The sequence below is a fragment of the Nycticebus coucang genome, chromosome 16, assembly GCF_027406575.1.
Source record: "Nycticebus coucang isolate mNycCou1 chromosome 16, mNycCou1.pri, whole genome shotgun sequence".
Taxonomy (NCBI): Eukaryota; Metazoa; Chordata; class Mammalia; order Primates; family Lorisidae; genus Nycticebus; species Nycticebus coucang.
In genome coordinates this window covers 12207397-12232183 of record NC_069795.1, presented here as the reverse complement: position 1 = coordinate 12232183, position 24787 = coordinate 12207397, and the positions used below count along the sequence as shown (strand labels likewise).

General features: G+C 47.2%; 1 protein-coding gene across 3 annotated transcripts; it reads left to right on the top strand.

Annotated features, from left to right (window-relative positions):
• The first annotated feature begins 279 nt into the window (after positions 1-279).
• On the top strand, positions 280-24088 carry IL10RB (interleukin 10 receptor subunit beta). Of its 3 annotated transcripts, XM_053564821.1 has the most exons (8): positions 280-360; positions 1801-1924; positions 6529-6686; positions 8695-8861; positions 13196-13343; positions 15056-15213; positions 15354-15475; positions 23031-23109. In XM_053564821.1, the coding sequence occupies exons 1-7, from the start codon at positions 312-314 to the stop codon at positions 15471-15473; spliced, it is 924 nt and encodes a 307-aa protein (XP_053420796.1). In that variant the 5' UTR covers positions 280-311; the 3' UTR covers positions 15474-15475; positions 23031-23109. The 3 variants fall into 3 exon arrangements, with proteins under 3 accessions (XP_053420796.1, XP_053420793.1, XP_053420795.1); XM_053564818.1 differs by lacking the exon at positions 15354-15475 and having other exon boundaries at positions 23031-24088; XM_053564820.1 differs by lacking the exon at positions 23031-23109 and having other exon boundaries at positions 15354-15646.
• The last annotated feature ends 699 nt before the right edge of the window (positions 24089-24787 follow it).

Below are 24787 nucleotides of genomic sequence, written 5' to 3'. Positions count from 1 at the left end.
GTTGGCAGGAGAAAACCTGGGGCCTGCTGAGCTATATGAAGAAAATCTGCCACCGCCCATGACTCCATCATCCAAATCTCCCCCCTAGAGTGGTATTTTAATGTGTTTATTGAACTTGAGGCCCCGTTGTCCTCCTGGTCGCCTGGCCTGGCGCCTGCTTCACGCACAGGACTGCGGGAGATGCGGGGTGCGCGGGGGGAGCACGGGTGGGGAACCGGGACACCCGGGGCCAGGGCGGGGACACCCGGGCCGGGGCGGGGCCAGGGCGGGGGCGGGGCCCTGCCGCCCCGCCCCCCCGGCTCCCGGAAGCCATGGCGCGGAACCTGGCGAGGTGGCTGGGTGGCTGCCTGCTGGTGTCAGGTGAGGGGCTGCGGGGACGGGCGCCCGCGGGGAGGGGCGCGCGTGGGAAACCTGATCGCCCCCCCTGGACGCCTGGAAAGTGGCCAAGTCCCGGGTCGGGCTGCCAGGGCATCTGGGCAGGAGATTCAGACGCAGAATCGGCCGCGAACCCTGGGGACCCGGACCCTACCAGGAGGAAAGTAGACAGCCCCAGCCCAGTTCCAGACCTTCTGGACTGTAAACCCGACGGGGAGACTCCATTTTCCCACACCTTCCCGTTTAGGCCTCAGCACCCTGAAATCTAAATTCTCCCCTCAGCGGCCCGGATCTGTGGTTTCTAAGTTCTAAATCCAGTGAAACCTTTTCTCTCCTCTAAACGGCTCAGGTTCCGCATCACGGGGGCCCCTCCTTCCTTTCTGAAGATCTCTCCCCTGGCCTTGGGGAACGTGCGCTGTTTTCCCTCCTGCCTCGCAGGCTGTTTCTGCTCGGGGTCCTCCTGCTCCACCACCTCCCCGAGGGGCTGAGGTGGTGCCCGCGCCCCGGTCTCTCCTTCGCCTGAGGGGGGATTTCAGCAGAACCCTGGCGGGAAGCGCAGGCCGTAACTCTCTAATCCCATTGCCACTGGATGGGTGATAGGTGTACGTTCCTCTCTACTTCTGTGTACGTTTAGAATTTTTTATTATAAAACATTTCTGTCGGGCGGCGCCTGTGGCTCAAGGAGTAGGGCGCCGGTCCCATATGCCGGAGGTGGCAGATTCAAACCTAGCCCCGGCCAAAAAAAAAATAAAATAAAATAAAACATTTCTGTCTCTGGCCTAGATCTGTCTTCTGTGAGACCTCCTCCAGCTGTGGCACTGTCATTCCTGCTTGATTCTGTCCTTCATCTCCAACCTAATATAACCTGTCCCAGTCCCAGTCGGGCCACCTGGTTCATAAGCCAGACGTGGACATTAATCTTGACTTTTCTACATCAAATGTGTCAGGAAGTCTAGAGTTTACACTTCTGGCAATAGAGTGGAACCTCCATAGTTGATCACCTCCCTACACGGACCACATCTGTAAGTTGACTGGACATGCACCACATGTGTGTATCAGTACAGTAGGCCTAGTTCCTATGGTGACACCTCCCTGTGTTGACCAGTCCCTTGGGTGTGTCAACCTACAGAGGTTTTCCTTTATACCAAAAATCTATCTACTGCACCCTACCTCATACCTTTCTACTACCACCCAAATCCTCTCCCCTGCATCTGTCCCCACCTCACTCTGGGTGCCTCCTTCCAAATTTCTTCTCATGGCTATTCAAATAAAATTCAGATTTCTCAACACAGCTAACTTCCCCCTCCCCCTCGGTCCCTCCCTCAACCAGGTGGTATCAGGGAGAACCAAGTGTTGGTTGTGGTCATTTTCATGGACTACCTTTTTGAAGAAAAAGTTGTAATATTTATTACTTTATGTTTACAGCATTGGGAATGGTGCCACCTCCTGAAAATGTCAGAATGAATTCAGTTAATTTCAAGAACATTCTACAGTGGAAGTCACCTGCTTTTCCCAAAGGGAATCTGACTTTCACAGCTCAGTACCAAAGGTGAGTCTGGCCTTGCCTTTGGTAGGAAGGCACCAGAGGAGGTGGCCTTGGGCTGAATGCTGTCACCATGTGACTATGATAGCCCTGGGGAAGCCTCCCTGCTGGCCTTCTTCTGTCTGGAAAATTCTTGCAGTCACCTTTTCTTTTTCAGGTTTTCTTGTTGTGATGGTGCATATGTAAGATGTAATCAGCCAGGCGTAGCCTCCTGCCATGTAGAACCTAGTCAGTTTGTCACAGTTGACATGTTTAACAAAGAAACCCTACTGCTGTCATCTCCAGATTAGAGCAGAAGAAGTAAGGATGTGTAAATGGAAGCTATCCAAGAAACTAAGGTATACAAGTTCCTCCTGCCCACCTCTCGTGGATTATAATAGTACACCCAGTGGGGTGGGGTGCACATAATCTGCATAGTGAGTGCTCAGTGACTCTGCGACCACCTCCCGAAATTGAAAGTAAGATAGCTACTGGCCGTAAAAAAACTCCATTCGACAACAGCAGGCTCTGTGAAGGACATTAATCTTTTATTTTTAAAGAAATAAAAGATTTCCTTTTATTTCCTCACCTTTAAGGAAAGGTGAATGTCACCCTAACTCAGCAGTTCTCAACCTGTGGTCACGACCCTTTTGGGGGTCGAATGACCCTTTCATAGGGGTCGCCTAAATACATCCTGCATATCAGATAATTACATTACCATTCATAACAGTAGCAAAATTACAGTTATGAGGTAGCAACGAAAATGATTTTATGGTTGTGAGTCACCACAACATGAGGAACTGTATTAAAGGGTCGCAGCACTAGGAAGGTTGAGAACCACTGCCCTAACTGATCATCTCAGCGGTATATGCAGATCAATAAACCCTCCAGAGAGGTGGAAGGAAATTCGGTCTCAAATCCTCTTAATCGCACACTCTCACCCACCTGGCTGACATTGTACAAAAATCTTCAAGGTTTGTTAAATCAGTGAAGAAGTAGAGAAAGATGAATAAGATATTCCTTGCCTGTATATTGTTGGGGTTTTTTTACTTTTTAGTTCAAAGTAATTTCAAACTTTGAAATGTTAAAATTTCAAGTATGATACAAAGAATTTCCTGATAGCCTCCAACCAAATTAACCGAATTTTAACCTTTGCCACATTTTCTCTCTCATACGTCATGTCCTTTGTTTCCTCATATTTCAGTGTGGATTGCGTAAGGACAAGGACAGTCTTTCACATCACATGGCACAGTTAAAAAGGAACTTTAGTGTCGATACAATTCGTTTTATCTAATCTACAGGCCATGGTCCAGTTTTGTCAGTTGTACCATGAATTTAAGAAGGGTCATTCTGGGGCGGCACCTGTGGCTCAAAGGGGTAGGGCGCTGGTCCCATATGCTGGAGGTGGTGGGTTCAAACCCAGCCCCGGCCAAAAAAAAAAAAGAAGGGTCATTCTGGCCAGGTGTGGTGGCTCATGCCTGTAATCCTAGTACTCTGGGAGGCCAAGACAGGAGGCTTGCTGGAGCTCAGGAGTTCGAGACCTGCCTGAGCTAGAGCGAGACCCCATCTCTACTAAAAATAGAAAATATAGTAGGGTATCAGGGTGGGCACCTGTAGGCCCAACTACTCGGGAGGCTGAGGCAGAAGGATCATCTGAGCCCAAGAGTTTGAGGTTGCTGTGAGCTACGATAACACCATGTCACTCTACCCGGGGCGACAGAGTAAGACTCTGTCTTCAAAAAAAAAAGGTCATCTACAGTTTATTTTTTGCCTGAGGTACATTTTCTAGTACTGACTGGTTTTATCATTGCATTTCTGTGTTTTCTTGTTCAATTTGGATAGCCATGGAAATTTCACTGGAAGATTAACTTCTCTCTTTTTCTATATCCCCTGAATTTTGTGTGTGTGTGTTCTGTGCCTTTCTTCGGTGACTTCATGAAGGTGGAAGGGCAGGAGGTGATTATTAACCAAGAGTCCACACCTGGGTTCCAGGTTTCCTTCACATGGAACCCTAGACTGAGCATGGCACATGCTGGAGAAAAAAAAAACATGTGCTGGGAATGTTGTTGTTGGGGAAGACCTTTTTTTTTTGCAGTTTTTGGCAGAGGCTGGGTTTGAACCTGCAACCTCCAGTATATGGGGCTGGCGCCTACTCCTTTGAGCCACAGGCACCGCCCATTGGGGAAGACTTTTGATCACAAAAGATCGGATTAGTTCTTATGTGGCTCCATAACAGTTTTGTTTAGAATTTAGCCTGAGCAATTGCATAGCACAAACTCTGTTATGAGTGCACTGGGGGAAGGGTGGGCAGGAATGGCAGCTCTTCAGGGGATGTATTGTATACAAATCTATATGGCTTATTACTGTATTAGACACTGTAGGCAGTTGTCACACAGTGGTATTTGTGTATAGGCATACCTCGGAGATATCACAGGTTGGGTTCCAGACCCGTGCAATAAAGTAAATATTGCAGTAAAACAAGCCACATGAATTTTTTGGTTTCCCAGTACATATAAAAGTTGTGTTTACCATATTTTGCTGTCTATTAAGTATGCAATAACGTTGTCTACAATACATACATATTAATATGTACCCTAATTTAAAATTAATTTATTGCTGCAAAATGTTCATGATCATCTGAGCCTTCAGCAAGTTGCAATCTTTTTGCTGGTGGAGGGTCTTGCCTCAGCATTGATAGCTGTTGGCTGCTGCAATAAATTAATTTCTTAAAATAAGGCAACAGTAGAGTTTACCCTATCAGTGACACTTCATGTTCATGAAAGATTTCTCTGTTGTATGCAAGGATGTTGGATAACATTTTACCTACAGTAGAACATCTTTCAAGTTGAAATCAGTCCTCTCAAAACCTGCCACTGCTCTGTCAACTCAGTTTATGTAATGTCCTAAATCCTCTGTTGTCATTTCAATAATGTCCACAGCATCTTCACCAGAAGTAAATTCCATCTCCAGAAACCACTTTCTTTGCTCCTCCATAAAAAAACAACTCCACCTCCACTGAAGTTTTAGCACGAGATTACAGCGGTTCAGTCGTCCACATTATCTTCAGGCTCCGCTTCAAATTCTTGTTCTCTCTATATTCCCACCACATCTATAGTAGCTTTCTCCACTGAAGTCTTGAACAACTGAAAGTCATCTGTGTTGGTTGGAATCAACTTCTTCCAAATTCCTGTTCATGTTAATATTTTGGCCTTGAATGAAACACAGATGTTCTTAATGGCATCTAGAATGGTGAATCTTTTCCAGAAGGTTTTCCATCAGCCACCCAGATTTGTCAGAGGAATCGCTATCCAGGGAAGCTGTAGCCTTACAAAATATATTTCTTAAATAATAAGGCTTGAAAGTAGAAACTACCGCTTGGTTCATGGGCTGCAGAGTGGATGTTGAATTGGCAGGCATAATAACATTAATGTCCTCATACACCTCCCTCAGAATTCTTAGGTGACCAGCTGCATTGTCAATGAGCAGTCGTATTGTGAAAGGAATCTTTTTTCCTGAACAGTAGGTCCCAACAGTTAGCTTAAAATAGTCAGTAAATCATGGTAACAGACATCCTGTCATGCAAACTTTGTTGTTCTAATTATAGAATACAGACAAAATAGATTTGGCATAATTCTTAAAGGCCCCAGGATTTTCAGAATAGTGAGTAAACATTGCTTCAGCTTAAACTCACCAGCTGCATTAGCCCCAAACAAGAGAGCCAGCCTATCCTTTAAGGCTTTGAAGCCAACTAGGCATGGTTGCTCATGCCTGTAATCCTAGCCACTCAGGAGGCGAGGCAGGAGGATTGCTTAAGACTAGGAGCTCAAGATCAGACTCAGTAACATAGCAAAACCCCATTTCAAAAAAAAAAAAAAGAGAGAAAAGAAAAGAAAAATGATGTTTAAATTAGCCAGGCATGGTGGAATATACCCGTAGTCTTAGCTGCTTGGGAGCTGAGGAGGAAGGATTACTTGAGCCCAGGAGTTCAAGGCCACAATGAGTTATGTTGAAGTCTGTGAAAAGTTCTTTTTTAAAGACACCTATTTTTATATTTAACCTGGTTTTTTCTTCAAATTATTTAACCAGGGGATAGATTATTTTCAAACTGCTTTATGATATCTCAAGGATCAGTAAGTTTCCATGCAGTACAGTTTGGAAAATGCTAATATAGAGTTATGTGTGCTGTTCATCAAAATTGAGGATTAAGAATTTGCTTTACAAGTATCTAGTGTACTCAATACTAACATGAAGCCCGTAGACAAACTAATACAGGTCCACACAAGAGAAAAAGTCAATTTAATTCAAGTTGGGGGGGGAGGAGGGAGGAGAGAGGGAAGAAGGGGAGGATTGGTGTGCTCCCACCTCATGGGCACAATGTATATAAGGTCTCTCTCTTGGGTTCAGGACACCACTACAGCAGCAGGGAGCTCACCTAACAAACACAAACATTGTAACCTAATCATTCATACCCTCATATTAATATGCAATTTTAAAAAAAGAATTTGCTTTTTTTCCCCATTATTTTCTGTTAGTCATCAGCAACAGGTGGAATAAAGCAAGCACCAGTCAGCCTCAGGGAGACGGGAATAAATCATAAGTCTTAGGATTTATTTTTCTCTCTGATTGCGTAGTTATAGGAAATTCCAAGATGTATGCACAAGAGCTGCCTCGACGGAATGTGATTTCTCAAGTCTTTCCAAGTATGGGGACCACACCTTGAGAGTCAGAGCCGAATTTGCAGATGAGCATTCAGACTGGGTAAACATCACCTTCTGTCCTGTGGATGACAGTAAGTCATTCTGTTTCCTTTTTCCCATGTTGTGATTTTGTCCTTTTGCTTTGGCTTTTTGCACGTTGGTTGGTCCATCAACGAGCAGGCTCTGAGTGCCCACAAGCAGATGGCCTTGTACGACCAGCTTAGTGAGTTTAATAGAGAGGGCTGTGGCCTTAAAGAATTCCTTGGGACAGATGGAAAGGGTAACCATAGTATCATCAACACAGTAATTAAATGTAATTGTAATAAGCTTCAGTGCCTTGAAGAATGAAGGAGTTGGGACAGCCAGCACTGTTAAGGAGAAGAACTGGAGAGATTCGTGTGGGAAATTTTCTGGGAGCACGTCAATTTGGAATTTGACTTTAAGAAGTGTAACGCAATAGGCAAAGGAGTAAAGGCACGTGTGCACATAGAAAGACCGATGCAGACAGACAGCTCACCCCAGAACAAAGGACAGAAGGGAGGGAGGCAGCTGGTGGCAGATAGGTTGGGTGTGGCTGGTAGGCATTAAAAAGAACATTCCCAGGACCTGGAGTGTCATGGGGACCCGCCAGAGGTCATGAGATGAACATATATAAAATATAAAATTTGCTCTGGGGCTGGCCCCTATGGCTCAGTCGGTAAGGCGCCGGCCCCATATACCGAGGGTGGCGGGTTCAAACCCGGCCCCTGCCAAACTGCAACCAAAAAATAGCCGGGCGTTGTGGCGGGTGCCTTGTAGTCCCAGCTACTCGGGAGGCTGAGGCAAGAGAATCGCTTAAGCCCAAGAGTTAGAGGTTGCTGTGAGCTGTGTGAGTGAGGCCACGGCACTCTACCGAGGGCCATAAAGTGAGACTCTGTCTCTACAAAAAAAAAAAAAAAAAATTTGCTCTGGACACGGTGGCTCATGCCTGTAATCCCAGAACTCCGAGAGGCCGAGAGGTGGGAGGATCCCTGGAGTTCAAGAGTTACGAGACCAGCCTGAACAAGAGTGAGACCCTGTCTCTAAAAAAGTAGTGAGGCATTGTGGCAGGCATCTGTAATTCCAGCTACTGGGGAGGCTGAGGCAAGAGAATCTCCCACGAGTTTGAGGTTGTGAGCCACGATGCCGTGGCACTCTACCGAGGGTGACAAAGTAAGACTCTGCCTCCAAAAAAAAAAAATTTTTTTTAAGCAATTTTTACGGAAAATGCAAAATAATGTAGTAAAAAAAAAATTTTTTTTTTTTTTGAGACAGAGTCTCACTATGTCACCCTGGGTAGAATGCAGTGGCGTCACAGCTCTCATAGCAACTTCCAACTCTTGGGCTTAAGTGAGTCTCTTGCCTCAGCCTCTCAAGTAGCTGGGTCTGTAGGCACCCGCCACAACGCCTGGCTATTTTTTTGTTGTAGTTGTCATTGTTGTTTAGCGGGCCTGGGCCGGGCTCTAACCCGCCAGCTTCGGTGTATGTGGCTGGCGCCCTACTCACTGAGCTATGAGTGCTGAGCCCCAAATTTTAAATATATCAGAAGTCACAGTAAACAAAATGAATACTTGATTAATAAAGACAACGGTTATCAGGTTTTTTTTTGAAAGAAACAAAATGCAACTATTCTCCTTAGCCACATCCATCAGTGTCGTAGCAATGGTATATCAGAAAGCAGCGTACTTCAGTGGAGTAATTGTTCTGCATCGCTGTGAAAAATCAGTGGTGAAATGAAGTTTTTAAAATGTGATTTCTGGGGCAGCGCCTGTGGCTCAGTTGGTAGGGCGCCGGCCCCATATACGGAGGGTGGCGGGTTCAAACCCAGCCCAGGCTTAACTGCAACTAAAAAATAGCCGGGCATTGTGGCGGGCCCCTGTAGTTCCAGCTACTTGGGAGGCTGAGGCAAGAGAATCGCTTAAGCCCAGGAATTAGAGGTTGCTGTGAGCTATGTGAGGCCACGGCACTCTACCGAGGGCCATAAAGTGAGACTCTGTCTCTACAAAAATAAATAAATAAATAAAAAATAAATTTAAAAAAATGTGATTTCTGATTGTGATTTTGCTCTGTTCTCCTACTTAGCTGTCATTGGGCCTCCTGGAATGCATGTAGAAATGCATGCTGATTCTTTACACATGCGTTTCTCAGCCCCCCAAATTGAGAACGAACCTGAAACGTGGACCATGAAGAATATTTATGACTCATGGGCTTATAATGTGCAATACTGGAAAAATGGTACTGATGAAAAAGTAAGTTTGGCTAATTACATTTCAAGTGTAAGTAAGCCCCTTTGCTGAAGTTCCAATCTGAGGCCATGTTAACGGAGAAGGCCAGGAGGCCCTCCAGGCAGGGTCCTACAAGGTGTCAACACCTCACAGTCCAAGGCCTGATCCTCTGAGAGCCAGAGGCTTCCAGATTAAGGATGACTGGTACCTCTGGCTCAAGCTTTCCAACCCCCCAGAGAAATAAATGCATATGGCAGACTTTCAGGGTAAAGTCTGGCAGTGAGAGCAGATTTTTCCTTCCCTAAAGGGAAGTTGTAGGAGAAGACAGAGCTGAGTCAGAGTTGTTGGGGGAACTTGGAGTCAGCTGAATTGGGTGATCAGCATTTAGCTGAAAACTATATGCTGCCTCATGGCATCAACCCTACACCCGGCACTTACCATAGATCACCCAAGTCCATAGCTGAGGCTTCTCTGCCCCTGGATGCTGGATGGACAGTGTCACATTTTACCTTTCTGACCTCATTTTCTCTGTTGCTTCCTTCTTTGGAGGACAAGTCCTTTAAAAAAAACATGGGCTTGGAGTCAAAAGACCTGATTAAAATATTGCCCCTGCCACTGTGTGGTTCTGATCATGTTCTTGACCTCAGCTTTCTTGGGTCTGCAAAAGGGGTATAATAAAATGTGGATAAACGCTTACTTTATAGGATTGTTGGGGTATTAATTTAATGACATAATAAAAAGTATAAACTTGCCCCATTGCCTGGAATAATGTAAATGGCCAATTCATGAGGTTTCCTTCCTTTTGTAGACACGTTATGGCAATTTGCATGCATCCTTGGTCAAGTTTTATTCTTATACCTTAGTGCTTCTGAGCTGTGGGCCTGAACTGACTTACATATATGTTATGTAAGTTATATTACATACTTGTTACCTCTTCCACATTAAATGTTGATTTTATCACTTAATTCTCAATGAGTTTGGGATGAGGGAAACACACATGTTTATCGTCTCAGGAATGATGTAATTAAATTGATACAGATCACTGTGTAACCTAAAACACAAGTTAATTTTTTTCCCCAAAAAATGCTCCACTAAATAACTCAATGTCCATTCCTGCTGCTATAACAAAATACCATAGACTGGGTAATTTATAAACAATAGGAATTTATTTCTCACAGTTCTATAGACTAGGAAGTCCAAGATCAAATGCCAGCAGATTCAGCATCTGGTGACCGCTGGCTCCCTGTGCTTCCAAGACAGTGGAAGGCCAAGGGCAAAAGGGGCAAAAGGCTCCTTCATCTCACTTCTTTTTTTTTATTATTAAATCATAACTGGGTACATTAATGTGATCATGGGGCACCATACATTAGTTTCATAGACCATTTGACATATTTTCATCACACTGGTTAACATAGCCTTCCTGGCATTTTCTTAGTTATTGTGCTAAGACATTTACATTCCACATGTACTAAGTTTCACATATGCCCTTGTAAGATGCACCCTTCATCCCACTTTTATAAGGTCACCAGTCCCCTTAAGGACTTCCTCTTAATATACATACAAACACACTGACAATTAAGTTTTAACATTTAAAACTTATTAAATGCAGGTATTTCTGCTAAGCTCTGGGGTATAAAGCCAAGAGCAGATTACTCCTCTCCAGGGTTAGTAGCAAACTCCAATTGAAGATCTATCCCTGGTCTCACACCTGTAATCCCCACACTTTAGGAGGCCGAGGTAGGAGGATCCTTTGAGAACAGGAATTTGAAACCAGCATAGGAAACATAGTGAGACTCCACCTATACAAAAATGAAAAAAGATAGCCAAGCAAATGGCAGGCACCTAAAGTCGCAGTACTTGGGAGGCTGAGGCAGGAGGATCATTTGAGTGAGGCTACAAGGAGTTATAATGACACCATTGCACTCCAGCCTGAGCAACAGAGCAAGACCTTGTCTAAAAAAAAAAATCCAGTTCTGTGGTCACCATGGCTGTGTGCCTGCTGCCCAGGTGGAAGAGCACACCCTGTTTTATATTTAGCTTCTTATCTAGACTATGCCCACAGCACAGGCATCTCCTGACGCATAGGCCCTCTCACTTCAGCTCAGTTGTGTGGCAGCCTTCAGAAAGGCCGCCTGCTGCACGGCCTCTCATGGTGGCTGCAGTGTCACCGCTAACGGTTTGTATGGCTCCCTTCTAGAACACAGATGTTCCCAAGACAGTGCCAGATTTGGTCCTTAAACAAATAGCATGAAGGGCTTTTGGAAATTCTTCCTTCTTGTTGGGAGAAAGTGAAAAGACAAAACCAGAAGTTGCCCCGAAGTGAAAAAGTCCCAGATGCGGTTGAGGGAGTCCTTTCCCAGCTGCGCCCCACTCTGCCTGCTTGCCGCTGATTGGTTGGCCTCTGTGTTTAATCTTTGAAAAAATTGATGGTAAGGTTTTGGAAGCATTAGACTTCTAGAAATGAAAGCCAGGGTGGGCTTGTTTGAATTGGTTTGGTTTTGATTTTTTAATTTAGAGGTTATACCATACTCTTCATATATTCACTAGATCTAATCCCATTATTGACTTCTGTGCACTTAGCTTCTCACACAGTGAAAGGCCACAGAAAAGCTGTCAACAGCCCTACCCCCAAAGAAAAATAACCAGTGTACTCACTTTGTAATCTTATTAATTCCCTTTATTTTGCCAAGAACTATTTTGGCTTCTCAAATTCAGAAATATATCATTAATTATGGTATCTTACAGGCAAATTAAACTAAGATGAGTCGGTGCTGCCAGCCCCCAGGGCAGAGGCAGGCTGTGGTGTGTGCCCTCAGGCGAGGTCAGGCATCCGGGAGAGGCTACACAGGTGCACAAGCGGAGAAGCGAGTCAGGAGAACCCCAGGCAGCCAGAGATCAAAATGTGCTCTTAACTTAGAAAACCACATTGACTTCCTGCATATGAGTGGTATACTCATTTGCCAGGGATGCTATAACAAAGTAGCACAGACTAGGGGCCTTAAGCAATAGAAATTTATTGTCTAACAGTTTTGGAGGCTGAAAGTCCAAGGTCCAGGTGTCTGCAGAGCTCCTTCTAAAGGTGACAGGTACAAATTTGTTCTGTGCCTTCCCTTCCTTCTGGTAGTTGCTGACAATCTTTGGCGTTCTTTGGCTTATAAAAACATTACCCAATCTCTGCCTTCATCTTCACATGGCATTCCTCCTCTCCCATCATAATAACCTCCTTTGAACTTGATGACTTCTATAAGGATCTGCTCTCCAAATAAGTCAACATTCACAGGAGGGTTAGGGGTCCAATGTAAGAATTTTTTGGAAAACATTTCAACCCATTAAAACTGATTTATCTTTTAAAAAAAAAAAAAGAAGAAGAAGCAGGGTGGCGCCTGTGGCTCAGTGAGGTGCCAGTCCCATGTACTGAGGGTGGCAGGTTCAAACCCAGCCCTGGCCAAACCATAACAAAAAATAACCGGGCATTGTGGCAGGTGCCTGTAGTCCCGGCTATTCGGGAGGCGGAGGCAAGAGACTCGCCTAAGCCCAAGAGCTGGAGGTTGCTGTGAGCTATGATGTCACAGCACTCCCCTGAGGGCGACAAAGTGAGCAAGAAAGAAGCAGCGGATTGGCATCCATACCTCAGTGGTTAGGGTGCTGGCCACATATACTGAGGCAGGCAGGTTTGAACCCAACCTAGGCCTGCTAAAAACAACGACAACTACAACAAAAAATAGCCGGGTGTTGTGACAGGCAGACAAGAGAATTGCTTAAGCCCAAGAATTTGAAGTTGCTGTGAGCTGTGAGCTGTGATGCTATGGCACTCTACTGAGGGCAAAAAAATAAAATTAAATTTAAAAAGAAGCCAAATGGTTTATGTGTCACTTAAGCTAAAGAATTTGGGAAATAGGAGACTTTATCGGCCTCACAGTTAGTCCTTGCCGCACTCCTTGGAAGAGTGTCATGGTCCCCTGAAATGAACTGGAAGGAGCACCTGCTCCTTCTTATTTTAAATCTGAAGCAGAGATTATAACTCGTGTGAAAAAAAAAAGAAAGAAAAGGGCGGCGCCTGTGGCTCAGTGAGTAGGGCGCCGGCCCCATATGCCGAGGGTGGCAGGTTCAAACCCGGCCCCGGCCAAACTGCAACAAAAAAATAGCCGGGCGTTGTGGCGGGCACCTGTAGTCCCAGCTACTCGGGAGACTGAGGCAAGAGAATCGTGTAAGCCCAAGAGTTAGAGGTTGCTGTGAGCCGTGTGATGCCACGGCACTCTACCCGAGGGCAGTACAGTGAGACTCTGTCTCTACAAAAAAAAAAAAGGTGGTGACCTTTCACAGCTGAGTCATGTTCTTATTTTTGTCTCCATCACTAGTTCCAGATCACTCCTCAGTATGACTTTGAGGTCCTCAGATACCTAGAACCATGGACAACTTACTGTGTTCAAGTTCAAGGGTTTCTTCCTGATCGCAACAAAACCGGCCAGTGGAGTGAGCCTGTCTGTGAGCAAACAACTGATGACGGTGAGTCATGAGATGTGTAGCCTGGGACTCTGCCCTGGGTGCTGTCAGCAGCTTCACAGACTTCAGGGCCAGGTGGCTTCTTAAGCACCATTGCATCTGGCCCAAGCTCCAACCAGGTTGGAAATATGTATCAAGCGGTGGGGTCTCCCCCAGCCCTGGCTGATGGGCTTCATGCTAGGATAGGGGACATTCCCTTCTGAGGCAGCCCAGAACCCTTAAATCAAAGGAATTGATGGACCTTTTCTGTCTGGCCGGCTAATGTCTGAGTCCATGAGCTATGAGCTGCCCTCGCTATGCCATTCTGCCCTTTCAGGCTGCCTGGGGCGAGGCTCATAGGTCCTCCTGAGACCACCCAGTGGGGTTTGCACCCTGCTGCCCCTCTGCCCCAAAGTCTTTCCTCCTGCAGACTCATGCAGGAAGGGAGAGCCTGGAAACCTTGCCACTGGCCTCAGCAGGTGCCATTTGTTTCAGAGCCCTTTGTAAAATAAAAATGCCAGGGTCTAACACAGTCCTTCACATACAGCAGACTGCAGTGTCTAGCGAGTGCCAGCCCACTTGGTGTTTCCTAAAAGAGGCAGGCAGGGGGAGAGGAGGAAGAGAGGCAGAGGTAGTTGCCAATTGGTCTGGACACTGGTTATTTCTGTGAACAGAAACTGACATGCTGCTAATGGGTAGGGTTCGTTCTCTCAGCCCCCTCAGCCTCAAAGGCGTGGGCTTTGCTTGGGAGGGTGGTGCTGGTTGGGCACAGGGAGGTTAGGCGGCCAGGGGAGCCCCAGGAGAAGAGGCCAGGTGCCAAACAAGGGGAGCAAGGACCCAGGGTGAGGGGCGCAAGCGGGGACACAAGGAGAGTCAGGGGAGTGAGAAAATTACAAAAATTAGGTAGGAGGTTGGTCAATGCCATTAGGCCACCTGTGTCTGTAAAGACATTTATCAAGGTTGGGCTTCTCCCCCCACACAGAGACAGGGAGGCACAGGCCCTGTCCTTCCTGATAACTTCAAAGGAATGGTTCCCAGGTCCTTGAGAAAGACACTCCTGAGTTTTAGGGGACACATTTATGTCTCAGAAAAACAGAAGAAGGAGTCACAGTTGTAAGCCCTTTCTAGAAAATGCTCTCAGAAAAAGAGGTCGGGGCCTATCGTCAGGTGTCAGAGAGAACAAATGGTTAAGTTCTTGGGGCAACCTTGAGTTTTTCTAGACAGGAACTCAAGGGGGCTGTGTCATCCCAGGACTGTGGCCTCAGGCTGCTGGAAGCCATGCTGGAGCTTGGTCAGGTCTCTTAGTCCAGGGGTTTTGATGGAGTCTTTCGTGCCAGCATGTAGTTCTCGGTATGAAACACGTTGCTGCCTGGGTTAACTAGGGCTCAGGCAGGGAGGAGTCCATTTGCTGCTTCAGGGAAGAAGAGGTGTATCCAGAACAGGATGGCTCATTGTCACCCTGCAAATGGAGAAAGAAAAGCAGAATTCTTGTTTATCTCTTTTATAGCTATCAGTAATAATGCCAGAACTAGACTCGGAAGAAGATCGGACAGGTGAAACTCTTGGAGAACCTCTGGCCCTCCAGCCAGCTGCTGTGTTTCTGAGACATCTTCCAAGATGAATGCATGGGCCCTGTTCTCAGGGATTGTCATTGGACTGTGGTAGTCAAAATGACCTCGGGATCACTGTGACCCAACTTGGGATAAGAGTATGACACACACTGTTGTCCCTGACAGAGACGGTCCCCTCCTGGATGGTCGCCTTGGTACTCATCGGGTGTGTCTTTGTGGCCGTCCTGGTGCTCCTGGGCTGTTTTGCTCTGCTCTGGTGCATTTACAAGAAGACAAAGTACGCCTTCTCCCCTGGGAACTCCCTCCCGCAGCACCTGAAAGAGGTGAGTAGGATGGAATGAGATGTCACTTCCAAAACCCTGACTGGAAAAAGTTTTGTTGTTTTTTTTTTTAAGTCAGGGCCTCCTAATTGCTGACAGCACATTTTCTGGGAGAATGACAGACATCTTTCATGTGTGTCAAGGAACTGCTGTTCCTTAAGGAAAGACACAAAAGTCTGGAGCAGAAGACATCCCTGCAGCCTGGACACTGCCTGTCTCCACCTTCACTGCCCAGAGCCCCAGGCACATCCTTGGGGGAATGAAGGTGATGGTTCTGGGGCAGGAGGGGGAAAAGCAGCGGTTAGGGTAGAGAAAACTCTAGTCTAAGTGCCAACAGATAGTCAGAGGGAGGGAACGGGAGGACAGGGAGGTGCATTTTCAGTTTTAGAGTATCTGAGAGTGACTGAAATTCCGAGATAATGTTTCCTACACTTCAGAATGGCGATTTTTTTTTTTTTTTTTTTTTTTTTTTTGTAGAGACAGAGTCTCACTGTACTGCCCTCGGTAGAGTGCCGTGGCCTCACACAGCTCACAGCAACCTCCAGCTCCTGGGCTTAAGTGATTCTCTTGCCTCAGCCTCCCGAGCAGCTGGGACTACAGGCGCCCGCCACAACACCCGGCTATTTTTTGGTTGCAGTTTTGGCCGAGGCCGGGTCTGAACCCTCTACCTTCGGTATATGGGGCTGGCGCCCTACTCACTGAGCCACAGGCGCCACCCCAGAATGGCGATTTTTTTAAAGCCTTGGGGAAAAGAAAGGATGAACCTGGCTGATGATGATAGGACTGAAGACTGTTACACACTGACACTTGAAAATATGCCACGCCCAGACCCCCAAAACACCTATCTGTGGTCTCATTTCCCAAGAAATAGACTCTGGGATGGAGATTTGGATTCAAAGGGCTTAGTGGGATCCAGCCACAGTGACATGTACTTGTGGTCCCAGCTACTTGGAAGGATGAGGTGGGAGGATCACTGGAGCTCAGGAGTTTGAGGCCAGCCTGGGCAACATAGTGAGATCCCATCTCTTAAGAAAATTGTTTTAATCTTTAAAAAAAACTGTTTGAAGGCTTAAAGAGGGTGCAGTGGCTCATACCTATAATCTCAGCACTCTGGGAGGCTGAGGCAGGTGCTCGAGCTCAGCAGTTCAAAACCAACCTGAGCGAGAATGAGACCCTTACTCTACTAAAAATAGAAAACCTAACTGGCGTAGTGGTGGATGCCTGTAGTCCCAGCTGGTTGGAAGGCTGAGGCAAGAGGATCATGAGTTCAAGAGTTTGAGGTTGCTGTAAGCTATGATACCACAGCACTCTACCCAGGGCAACAGAGTGAGACTCTGTCTCAATCAATCAATTAATAATTGAAGGGTAGTAATACCTTTGGGAATAATACCTCTAAGGGAGTGAAGGTAGCAGGATAAGACAGAGAGAGAACAGCCTCAGCCAATCCTATGGAGGCTTGTGAGCTGGGGTGGCCCTTTAGAGATATCCCAAGCTAGAGCAAGAGGGGTGGGCCTGTGAACTCCACATGGGCCATGCGCTGGATGTGGGCTACCCAAAAAAGGGGGCCTAACCTAGGATGTGGCATGAGACATCAGTGGCCTGTGGTCCTGGCAGCTAAGAGGATGAGTGTCTCAAGATGGAGGTACAGGTTGGTGGCACACTAGAGAGTCCACTGCAGTCCACCCCTGGTTCCCCTTGGATCCACTGGGAACAGCTTCTCCAGGATTTGAGTTGGTCTCTTCCCCAGGGAAGGTAGCAAGAGGAAGATCAGGGGAACAAACTCCAGCACCCACCACTGCAGCTGGTTCCAGGACCACAGGTAACATTTGTGGTCTCCTTCCTCTGCTGTCCCCTCTGTCCCCTCCATGGCCTCCGCTGGCATAGGCCACCGACCTGATTGGGTGACCCTGCCCCCAACCCTGAGAGGACTGAGCCTCTGGGCACTAGGCCCATCTCAGGCAGTGGCCACCGTCCTTGACCATCTGCCATCAGAGTTCGCCAGGGGAGTCTGCTGGGGCACCCCAGGGGCTCAGGGTGTCCGCCATGGAGTGGTGGCCTCACCTCTTCTGGTGGTCACTGTGATGCCTCCTTTCCTTGCTGGCTGGTCTCTTGGCATAAGGAGGTGGCAGCCACAGGCCTCGTACTATGTCCCCTAATGGAAAGGTACCCATCCTGGGAACCCTCCAGACCAGCCGAGAGGTAATAGCGAAATGATGTATACTTGCTTAACCATCTAAATGTACTCACTGAAGAAAACTCAAACCATTCTTGCCTCACATGCCATACTTTGCTGATCCCTGCTGGAGACTCATGGAACCTAAAGTCTCCTGGGCAGGGTGGCAGGCGGGCACCACTTTCCCAAGCAGGTCACCGGAAGTGCAGTGGACAGGGCCTTCCTGCTCGCATGCATTCTGCCTGCTGGGGAGGACAGTGCCCCAGCCTCACCAAGTGTCACCACCAAGCTGGCACTTTGCCTACACTGTCAACAGGCCACTGCCTCGTCCTCCTGGGCTGGCAGTTCCTGGGCAGTACAGGCTGGGTCCCAAGGTCATGTGTCCACTCCTGTCTGCCCTTGCCATCAGTGAGGCCTTGGGTCTGACTTGACGTTTTATAGGGCCTGTAGTAGTTTGTTAGGGCTTGCATAATAAAATTCCACAAACTGGCTATCAAATAGCACAAAAGTACCACCTCACAATGCTGGAGGCCAGAAGTCCAAGATCAAGGACCCCCCAGGGTTGGCTCCTCCTGAGAGCTATGAGGGCCAAGCCTCCCCTCACTCCTGTTCTAGGCTTATAGAAGCATCACCTCCATCTCCGCTTTAGTCCCACAGCCCTCTCCCATGTGTGTCTGTGTCTAAAGTGCCCCTTCGAAGAGCCCACCAGCTGCAGTATGGCCTCCTTCTAACTTAACAACCTGCAACAACCCTGCCCCCAAATGCAGTTACAATCTGAGGTGTGGGGGTTAGGACTGCAACCAAGGAATTTTGGTAGGGGTTGTTTTTTGGGGGTGGGGGTTGTTTGGTTTTTGTTTGTTTATTTTTCTTGAGACAGAGTCTCACTCTCTTGCCCTGGGTAGAGTGCCATGGCATCATAGCTCACAACAATCTCAAACCCTTGGTCTCAAGAAATCTTCCTGCCTCAGCCTCCCAAGTAGCTGTGACTATAGACACCCACCACAACATCTGGTCAATTTTTCTATTTTTAGTAAAGACAAAGTCTCACTCTTGTTCAAGCTGCTCTGGAACTCCTGAATTCAAGCAATCCTCCTGCCTCGGCCTCCCAGAGTGCTGGGATTTCAGACGTGAGCCTCGGTTGAGGCAGAGGAATTTTGTAGTGACACAGTTCAACCATAACAGGCTCCTCTGCCAGTGAAACAAATGCTGCGACTCAGTGGTGCTGACAGGCCCTGTGGGATGTGAATGGCACGTCGTGCCCCAAATGGCTGTGGTGCCCTGGCCGCTTGCTGGTGCCCTTTCCGTGTACGTGGAGATCTCACACTTGCAGCTGCTCCCGAGGCTCCTTCCGCACAGTTCATCCCCACACATCATCATCCCTGGCCTTCCAGTCTTCCTTCTGCTAGGACCCTGACCACCAGCCTGACCTTGATCCCCATGGTTAGCCTGATCTTCAGCCGCTTTTGTTTTTGCACAAAGGGGATGACCAGCCACAGGGCCTGAAGCTCTGCCTGTCAGGGTGCTTTCCACCTACACAGGCTGACACGCAGCAGAGGGACATCTTTGGTTTGCACCCACATACTCTGCAGACATCCCTATAAAAGGGGGCTGGCCTTTTCCTTTTTCAGCTGGTCCTAACAACCCATCCCCCTGTGTGGCCATGGTGTGAGCAGAGACAGAGGCGCTGGTACAGCGTGGGTATTGCTGACAGGCAGCCTCTGGCCTCGTCTCAGGACCTGCTAGTTCTGGCAGGCCTTTGGGCTCCATGATCACCTGGCATCCTGGGGCCAAAGGCTCTATTAATCCTCAGTTTCCATAGCATTTCAGGTGCTGGTCTTCAAACAGGGTCTAATTATCCAGCACGGGGGCCCTGCCTGGCCCTGGGACAGTAGCACCTGTGTGATGAACACTACCCAGCGTCCCTTCCCACTGCAAACGCTTCAGAGATCTGTGCTGTTAGTGTGTTGTCACTGGTAGAGAAGGCACCCATCTCGAGGTGTGGGTGGGGCTGCTTGCCTTCCGCAGGGCCCTTTCCTGCTCAGGGGCCTGTCAGAGCTGGCAGCCTTCTGCGGCACTTGGCAAACACCTTGGAGCAGCCTTCCTTTCTAGGGAGCACGCTGCCTCCAGAGCCCAGAGAGGCCCACAAAGCAGAGTTCTTCCTTCTCGGTGGTGGGAGGGGAGAGACATAGTAACTGGTCCTTTAGAGGGGATGTCCTGGCATGCCCCCCTCCCTGGGAACCCTCAAGCATCACTGACGGGGCAGGTCCCAGAGTCGCACAGGGTGTTTCCCACTCCGCGTTGCGTGTCCCTCACCAATGCCTTGCCACTTCTTGTGCCTCTGGTCCTACTGATGTATTCCAAACACTCAGCCTGTACAGCCACCTCCAGGAAGGACTTGGAACCCTGGCCAAGGTGAAGGGACGTCCTAGAAAGAGACTCAGCTGCAAGCCATTTCAGCCGCCAGCATTCCTGGGAGGTGGGGGAACAAGCACCCCCACGTGAAGGGGACCTGGGCAGCACAGCACAGCATCCACTCTAATAGAAAGTGGGCACATGACTGTAGGCAAGGGTTTGAGAGCAGCTAGAACCTTCTAAAAGCAGAGCCAGCAAGATTGCAGCACCAGAAGGAACTGTGAATCCCCTTTGGGGTCCTTAAGTGCAGTCTCTTGACTGGATCTGAATGCTGGATGTGAAAGGGGTGCAGCCAAAGATGGAGCTTTTCCAGCCTCTGCTGCTTAAAAAAGAACTACTTTGAAATTAGAAGGCCACGGGCTCCCTGAGCTTTTGAGAAGCCACAGCTACAGCAGGAAGAGGGCTGTGCAGAGGTGTTCTGTTAACTGAGAGCCCAGAGGAAACAAAACTGGTCACCTGCTGGTTTTACTTCTGGCTTCGCCATCAAAGAGACTGGTTTGTCAGGAAAGGGAAGATGGGGCGAACAGTAAAGGGGCCTGTTGGCAGGAGCTCGTGCCTCCAAGGCTGATGAAGCCGGCCCCTGCAGCAGCTGAGAATTGAGGGGGGTGGAGAAGGAAGTGGGGGGAGGCAAGTGAGGCAGCTGGCGAAGGCGGAGCAGTTTGGGGGCCTCACATCGTCAGATTCTCCAGTGCAGGGGTCCTCAAACTTTTTAAACAGGGGGCCAGTTCACTGTCCCTCAGACCGTTGTAGGGCCGGACTATAGTTTAAAAGAAAAACTATGAACAAATTCCTATGCACACTGCACATATCTTATTTTGAAGTAAAAAAAAACAAAACGGAAACAAATACAATCACACCGCCTCATGTGGCCCGTGGGCCATAGTTTGAGGACCCCTGATAGAGAATCCATTAACCACACCTCCCAGAATCATTCAAACTTCAGGGAGTTTTGCTGGGGATGGAGAATTTGAGTTGGAAAAGTAGTGGGGAGGTTTCTCCAACACTGAGCTCTTGAGTTGTGTGCACGCATGTGCATGTGTGTGCATGTGTGTGTCCAACCAGCGGACTCAGGCTGATGTTCACATTCTTTAGATTCAGTGCATCTTCCTGTGTCCTCTCCTCCCCCATCCAAGGAGTACCCAGGGTAGCTTCCAACCCATTCTCATGAATCACTGGATCTGAGGTTTAGAGAGGTTCCCCTTTCCCCACTTCCTCCCCGGCACAGCAGAGTTCTGGACATTGACCCCCTTGCTCCATCAGCTGCCCAAGACCCAGGAGGAGAAATCCTGACAAGTCCACACCAGAAGGTAGTGCAGCTGCCCTTGGCCTCAAATATGTCATATCAAAAGGGGCCAGGTGCAGTGGCTCACGCCTGTAATCCTAGCACTCTGCAAGGCCGAGACAAGGAAGATTGAGACCAGGAGTTTGAGAGCAGCCTAAGCAAAGCAAGACTATCTCTACTAAAAAAGTCTAAAAATACAAAATTAGCTGGGTTGGTGGTGGGAGGTTACAGTGAGGTAGGCTGACACCAGAGCACTCTAGCCTGGGCAACAGAGTGAGTCTCAAAAAGAAAAAAGTCATATCAAAAGGCTGAGGGTGGAAAGTATACCAGGAAGGGTTCCCTGTGGAGGGGAAGAGTTAACAATGCAAAGCTTTAAGGAATATTCCCCCATGTAATCATGAAGATTGGGAGCTCTGGTGGGTCTGGGAAGATGAAGAATGGAGAATGACCAAGCAGCAGGGATTTCAGGAAATACAGATGAGCATCTGCATATTCAAAGCTGTGGAGGGGCAAAAATGACTGGGCTCTGGTTCCCACCCGTCCCTAGCCCCATCTGTGGGAGATACAAACTGTCAAGAGTCGGTGGCCAGCAGATAAACCCAGGCAGCACTGTCTGATAAAACATATCACAAGCCACATTTGCTAGTAGCCACATTTTTTAAAAGTCAAAAGAAAGGCAAAATTAACATTAATAATATACAGGGTAGACATAAAGTCCCATAAATTAGTTTACTATTTAAATTGCATGTGAACTCTACGTCCACCCTGTATTTTATGTAACCCAGTATATCTAGAATACCATTTCAACATGTAGTCAATATTTTATTAGATATTTGAGATGTTTCCCATTCTCTTTTTCATACAAAGTCTTTGGAATCTAGTACATAGTTTACCCTGACAGCACATTGACGCAAACTAACCACATTTCATATGGTGGGTAGCCACACGTGGCTCTTAGCCACTGTACTGGACGTGCAAAGCTAAGGGCTGAAATCAAGGGATACATAGAATGCTGAGGAGCACCAAAGAGGGCCCCTAACTTAGCCCGAGGATGCAGGGGAGAGACACATTTATCCAGGGCCTGGACCATCCCTGCTTCCTAGAGGAAATGGCGCCCAAGCTGTGTCAACCCCACGGTGTCATACTTAGGTTAAAAAAAAAAATCTCCCTTCTGGTCTAAAAGAGGACTATCAGAGGATGGCCTGTGATCACTTAGAAAGTGAGTTGCATGTTTATTGTCACATAGTTTTCTAATTGTGGGACAATGCACATAGCATAACATGCCTTGCCCATGTCAGAGTACCTACCAGGGGCATGGGGGACATTCACCTGGCTATGCAGCCATCAGCACCGTGCGTCTCCAGAACTGTATTCATCTTCCAAAACTGAAATTCTCTGTGCATTAAACAATAACTCCCTGTTCCCCTCCCCCCAGCCCCTTGCAACCACCATTCTACTGTCTGTCTCAGTCAATTCAAGTATTCTGGTCCCACGTAGAAGCACAATGGTCCTACAGTAGTGTCATTTTGTGACTGGCTTGGTTCCCTGAGCACAATGTCTTTAGAGTTCATCCATGCTGTCGTCCGGGTCATAATTTCCCTCCTTTTTAAGGCTGATAATATTGTTGTGTGTATAGATCGCTCATCCTTCCATCTGTGGAAGGACACTTGAGTAGCATCCATCCTTTTGGTTATCATGAAAAATGCTGCTATGACCATCAGTGTACAAACATCTCTTCAATACCCTGCTTTCAGTTCTTTGGAGTTTATACGCATGAGCAGAATTGCAAGACAATATGATATTTCTCTTGGTAATTTTTTGAGAAACCAATATACTGTTATTGTAACATTTTTAAGATAGATTTTTCCAGCCAGTTCTGGGGAAAAAAAAAAAAAGAACTTAAAAGAAATGGGAGAATTTGATAGTAAATGATCCTTTTTTCTTCCCCCACAGTTTTTGGGCCACCCTCATCATAGCACACTTCTGTTTTTCTCCTTCCCACTGTCTGATGAGAATGAGGTTTTTGACAAACTAAGTGTCATTGTAGAAGACTCTGAAAGCAGCAAGCAGAACCCTGGTGTCAGCTGCAGCTTCAGGACACTCTCTGAGGAGGGACCCTAGAGCTCATCTCTGAGGCGGAAACTTGGCTGGGCACGATGACCCCTACTCCTCACAGCCACCTCAGCCAGTGATCAAAGCCACAGACAAGGCTGAAGACCCCCTGAGCCAACCCCACTTCTATAACTCCTAGTCCCCAGGCTTGTGTAAACCACCAAGGAGCCAGACTGTTGAGGCTCACTTGGCAAAAACACTCCACCTTGGGGACTTACTTCTTTATAAAGGTCTGAACAATTTTCTTTTCTTGTTTAACAGTTTTCTTTAAAAAATTGACCACTGAGGCTTGACGCCCATAGCACAGTGGTTACGGCACCACCCACATATATTGAGGCTAGCGGGTTCAAACCCGACCCAGGCCAGCTAAACAACAATGACAACTCCAACAAAAAATAGCCAGGTGTTGTGGCGGGCGCCTGTAGTCACAGCTACTTGGGAGGCTGAGGCAAGAGAATTCCTTAAGCCCAAAAGTTTGAGGTTGCTGTGAGTTGTGATGCCACGGCACTCTACTGAGAGCAACATAGTGAGACTCTGTCTCAAAAAACAAAAAAGTTGTCCACTGAGAATGTCATTTTCAGCCTCTTAAGCTCCCTAAATTAGGACCACTTTTTAATAGTGAGAAATGGATGTATTTAAAAGGAGGAATAAACATGGGGATACTTGTCATCCAGGAGCAGGTTTTTTTTTTTTAATAGAAATGCTGTAAAATTCTACCAGATACCAATAGACTGATCAGAAAAGGTGATCACCTCAATTCAAAAGTGATTAGCACCATGCTGCACAGAACACAGACTTTTTGTATTCTCTGTAATACTTTGACTGCATTTATTTTCCTACCTATGTATGTTTTATATGTATACTACTGGTGTTCTATTAAAGTTTCATTCTCTATTGAATCTGTGTGTAATGGTCCTGCATATGTGTAACTGGTAGATATGGAACAGGCTCTAGTTTGCCCTTCTAATGTTCATTCTTTCAGCAGGTATGTCCTAGGCCCTGACCGTTACCAACCAGGCGCTGTGCTAGCTATGACATCCCAAAGTCATGTAGGAGCCCTCAGTCTCAAAAGCTTCAAGGAATAGAAGGGTGCTGAGTTTTGAATTCCAACTCAGATACTTGCTAGCTTGATCTCTCAGTTTGTTCATCGACATGTGGGAACAAAAAGACTAAAAGATTTGAGACACTACATAAAAAATGCCCAACCCAGTGCCAGCACAAAATAGGCACTCAGTAAACGGCAGCTACTCTCACCAACGATATCATTTCCCGGGGACCACTTACCTCCACATATCCAGGCCAGCAATACACAGCAATACACATCCCTTCCTCTGTGCCAGATCATCCAATGAAGTGAACCATCCCAGATCCCAAAACAGGAAAAACACTATGTTGAAATCATTTGACCTTTTTAAACAGGAAGGATCATGGGAGGAAGAAATCAGAAGTTTGTTGGGATTTCCTTACATTCATTTTATAGTTCAGTATTTTACATTCTTTTCAGTAACATCTTGAGAGAGAATGATCATCATATTTTCGGTTCTGACTCTGGTCTGGGGCTATTAGGATAAGAGAGAAATTCTTGCCCAATTAAGCTC